At 44.1% G+C, this 4914-nt stretch overlaps 1 protein-coding gene across 1 annotated transcript in view; it reads left to right on the forward strand.

Annotated features, from left to right (window-relative positions):
• The window catches only part of LOC116970471 (A disintegrin and metalloproteinase with thrombospondin motifs 15-like), a 5857-nt gene extending 2623 nt beyond the window's left edge, over window positions 1-3234 (forward strand). Inside the window, exon 2 of the mRNA XM_033017119.1 lies at window positions 2750-3234. Coding sequence (XP_032873010.1) covers window positions 2750-3219 — 470 coding nt within the window. The 3' untranslated portion in view covers window positions 3220-3234. The remainder of the gene's footprint in view (window positions 1-2749) is intronic.
• The last annotated feature ends 1680 nt before the right edge of the window (window positions 3235-4914 follow it).

The following is a 4914-nucleotide window of genomic DNA, read 5'->3' on the forward strand; positions in this document are numbered from 1 at the left end:
ACTGATCCCGGTAATCGAATTATCGATCCAAATATTCGAGTTATCGATCCAAATATTCCAGTTATCGATCTCAATAATGAAGTTATCGATCCGAACGAATGGGTTGCTGATCGAGGTAATCGAGTTATCGATCCCAAGAATCGAGTTATCGATCCCAATAATCGAGTTATCGATCCCACTGACCCCCAGAGCTAGCGTGGATCTGTCTCCTCTGAACAGCGACGCCGTGGATCCCGCATCTTCCCGCGGTTGAACACCAGGCAAAGGTTCCCCCCGTTAACCCTTTGCCCGCCGCAGTGCCATTCCGCAGAGTGACAGAGTACAGGTGTCAGAGGTTATGGGGAGAAGGCAAGGGATCCTCAGCAGGGAAGCCTCCCCCGGCGATGCTTCGATGCGTTATTCAAAGCGGCCTTTCTGCCCTGGGACCGTTCGCCTATCCCTTCCTGCAGCGCTGAAGCCAAGTCACCGTCTCCCACTGATCATCTAACGACGCCCCCCCCCCCCCCCCCCCACCCAGAGACCATAGCCTCAGAATAAAGGGACGTACCTTTAGAAAGATGAGGAGGAGTATCTTTGGTCAAAGGGTGGTGAATCTGTGGAATTCATTGTGGAGGCCATGTCAATGGATATTTTTAAGGCAGAGATTGGCAGGTTCTTGTTTAGCAATAGAGCCAGGGGCAATGGGGAGAAGGCAGGAGAATGGAGTTGAGTGGGAAAGATAGACCAGCCATGATTGAATGGCGGTGCAGACTTGATGGGCCGAATGGCCTAATTCTCCTAGAACTTATGAACTCCCATACGTTCATTGCTCCGGGCAACATTTCACTTGCCCTTCCTATCCCTATCCCTACTTGACACTAAATCTGTGTTTTGCGGTCAATTCTGCTTCTTAAGTGAGCCACATCCATACAGATTGTTGCATTTTGCACCTGTCAGTATCTGTATCCAGAGGACTTGGCACTCAGCAATGAAATACCACACTGCCGGGCATGGAGATTCCCTCCCCACCAGTTCACAGGGATCCCCTGAGCCCTCCAGCCAAAACATCGTCAATGGGGCCGAGCAGTCATGCAGCGTGCAATCAGGCCATTCGGCCCAACCTGCTGATGCCGACCAACATGCCCCAATCTACAGAGTTGGATACTGAGTTGGATGATCATATTGAATGGTGGTGCAGGCTCGAAGGGCCGAATGGCCTACTCCTGCACCTATTTTCTCTGTTTCTATGTATCTATGTCCACTAGTCCCACCTGCCTGCATTTGGCCCACTAAACCTGTCCTATCCACGTATCTGCCTAAATGTTTTGATAGTGCTTGCACACATTGAAGAATTACATTGAAGATTTTTTTGGATAACAAACCAAGACGTAGATAGCTACTCTTTAAAAATTTGAAACATTTTTCAGAGCATGGAGTAACAAAAATAAAGTAGAAGTTGAAAAATTACGATCAAAGTTTCAAATGTGAAACATATGAATATTTTACTTTTTAATCATTTAAGGATTAAAATAAATATATATCTGGGGAAATACCTATAGGATCACGTCAGTCGTGAATTGTGGGTGAGTGTACTATTAAAAAAAAAAGTAGTTGAAGAGGCGAACATTGTTATGGTATTCGCACAGTGGGAATTGTTCAGAAAACACTGAAGTTTAGTTTGGAGATACAGCATGGGAACAGGCCCTGCGGCACACCGAGTCCATGCGGTCAGCGATCACTACACACTAACACTATCCCACACACACTAGGGACAATTTACAATTTTACCAAGGGCCAACTAACCTGCAAACCTGTATGTCTTTTGAGTGTGGGAGTATAGGATAGTCAAAAATAAGCTTTGTGGCTTCAGCCTATTCCTTTTTCGGTCATTGATTATGTGAACGTTGTGTGAAATGGATACAGTGTTGGTTCAACTTCACACAGATTGTAACGTTTTGTTCTTTTTTAATGTATGACCGAAATAAGCTATTCATTCATTCATTCATTCATTCATTCATTCATTCATTCATTCATTCATTCATTCATTCATTCAAACCGGGGACCCTGGAGAAAGCCCAAGCCAGTCATGGGGAGAACGTACAAATTCCATACAGACAGCACGAGGTCAGAAACGAACCAGGCGCTGTAAGGCAGCAAATCTACCACTGCACCACTGTACCACCCTGAAATCTCCTAAGGATCTGCAAGAATCATGTTGTAATTATTTAATATATAGATAATAATGTTTAGAATAATATCACCTGGATGCCATATCAAACCCGTCACAGACCCAACTTTATTAGATATGCATTGTTTGGGACCTGGGAAGGCTGGTATGAGCAATAAATGACAGTATTTTAAAAAAAAGACATCAAGTGCTGGAGTAACTCAGCAGGTCAAGCAGCATTTATGGAGAATATGGATAAGTGATGTTTCAGGTCAGGACCCTTCTTCAATCTCAACATAACAATATAAAATCTGTTTTATCCATCCTTGTTTCATTATATTGTCATCCAGGTGTATTTCTTAATCAGGGATTGGCTTTATGTACAGCAATGATCTTCCTCATCTATATGCAAAATATCACTGTATCTTTGGTACACATGACAATACATGAACCATTGAACAATTTTCTATCAATCTGTGTGACAATTTTACTTTTAAGTGATAAAAACTAGTGCTCATTTAATGAAGGTTGAATGCCAACAAAATGACACTCAAGAGTTTTGTAAAACCTGCCAATGTCTTTATAATACATTTTCTTTTAAAGCTTCCCATACCATGGACCCTTCACCCAAAGGAGAACACGAGGGGAAAAAGAACAGTAGATCCAAGAGATTTGCATCAATCCCCCGCTTTGTGGAGACTTTGGTGGTCGCTGATGAATCAATGGCCAACTTCCACGGTGACGACCTCAAGCACTATGTCCTAATGTTGATGGCAGTGGCTGCCCGGTTGTACAAACACCCCAGCATCCTCAACCCCATCAGCATCGTGGTGGTCAAGCTTATGGTCATTAACCACGAGGAGAAGGGCCCGAAGATCTCCAGCAACGCTGCGCTCACACTCAGGAACTTCTGTGCTTGGCAGAAGAAGTTTAACAAGGCCAATGATAAGCATCCAGAGTACTACGACACTGCAGTACTCTTCACTAAACAGGTACGTCGTGTGTCTTTCATGTGTTGTTTCATGTTAGCATCCACAAGGAGCAGGAAAAAAAATCAGTTTCCAATGTTGTGAATTTTTTATTTTCCATCAGGTCTATGTTAATGTTTGCTGTTGTCATATGTACTGAGGTACAGTGAAACGTTTTATTTTGCATGGCATCCAATTAGATCAGATAATACTCTATAAATACAATCAAGTCAATTCAAGTGCAATAGGCAGAGCAAAGGGGAAGATACAGAGTGTAGAATATAGTTCTCAGCATTGTAGCGCATCAGTTCCAGAGACAAAGTCTAATGTTCGCAATGGGGTCTATGTGAATCAGGCAGTAGTCTAGCTTATGGCAAGACTGTTCAGAAACCTGATAACCAGAGGAGAAGAAGCTGTGGTGGTGTACGCTTTCACGCCTCTGTACCTTCTGCCCAATGGGAGCTGGGAGAAGAAGGAATAATTGGGGTGGGACAGGTCTTTGATGATATTGGCTGAGGCAGTGACTGCGATAGATCCCCTCGATGGAAGGGAGGTCAGAGCCGATGATGGACTGGGCAGTGTTTGCTACTTTTTCTATGTATAGGTGGCTGGCAATGTTAGGGTATTCGCACAAGTCTTCAATGTAGTCTCTAATGACCCCACTTTGTTCTCTCAGCGACCCCCCCCCATGTCGGGCTCCTCTTTATTCTTGTAATCTGTTATTCTGTAAACAGGTAGGAGTGTGATCTGGATGCTTTGTTGCAACATACATCAAATAATGGCGACGATACACTAATGTCCAATAAATTATGCATCGTGGCTCTTCCTATAAGAGAAAAAATAGTTTTCGCACTCACTTTAGGCGACACGTTTTGTTTATTCTCTCACACTGGATGTTACTGTCAAGGCCGGCATTCATTAGCGACCTCTAACTGCTACCACTCCGAAGTCGGCCAGCAGGTGATGGTGAGTCCGCAGGCTCCGCGACTGGAGCCCCAGGTCGATTCCGGTCGGAGGCCGCCGGCTCCACAATGTTAGGCCCAATGACAACGGAGACTCGACAAGGAAAAAGTCGGGTCCCCATACAGGATAGAGATTAAAAAGTTTCCACTCCCTCCCCCCCCCCCCCCCCCCCCCCTCCCCCCCACATATACACAGCTAAAAATAATATAAAAACTAAAACCAAGACATCCACTTAACAGGACAAAAAGAAAAAAAAGACAGACTGACTGCAGAGGCCGCTCCATCATGAGGTCTATTTGGGTTTATCTTCGGTGTAAACCAGAATCTGCAGTTCCTTCCTACACATCTTGGCCATGAGCTGAACTTAAATGGACTTGAATTGGCATCCCCGACACATATGCAGGCTCATGCATATTTGTTTTTGTATGTCAGAAATTAAAATGCCTGAGCAGGTCCATTTCTAGATCACTGGAGCACTGACCCTGAAGTCTCTGCCCACTCCCCATTTCAACAGCTTATGTGTTTTGCCCGATTAACCATTAACTCCTCGTGTCTCCTTGTGTTCCCAGAATAGTTTATCTTTGACGGTTTGCTTATTAATGAGGCGTGTTTAGTTTGGATACAGACTCAATGAAACGTATACCAGGCCAGGTCCAAATACCCAATGCTCATCCGGGGCTTTAGTTTAATTAGATTCAGTCTGCTAATGTTTCAACATGGAAACGTGGGCCTGTGTGAAGTGGTCCATCCAACTGCAAAGAAACAAGATTGATCATTCTTTCCGCTGGATCACACAAAATTAATTGTAATCATGAGAAAAAAAACAACATTCCTTTC

Source organism: Amblyraja radiata, unplaced genomic scaffold, assembly GCF_010909765.2.
Source record: "Amblyraja radiata isolate CabotCenter1 unplaced genomic scaffold, sAmbRad1.1.pri scaffold_926_ctg1, whole genome shotgun sequence".
Classification (NCBI taxonomy): domain Eukaryota; kingdom Metazoa; phylum Chordata; class Chondrichthyes; order Rajiformes; family Rajidae; genus Amblyraja; species Amblyraja radiata.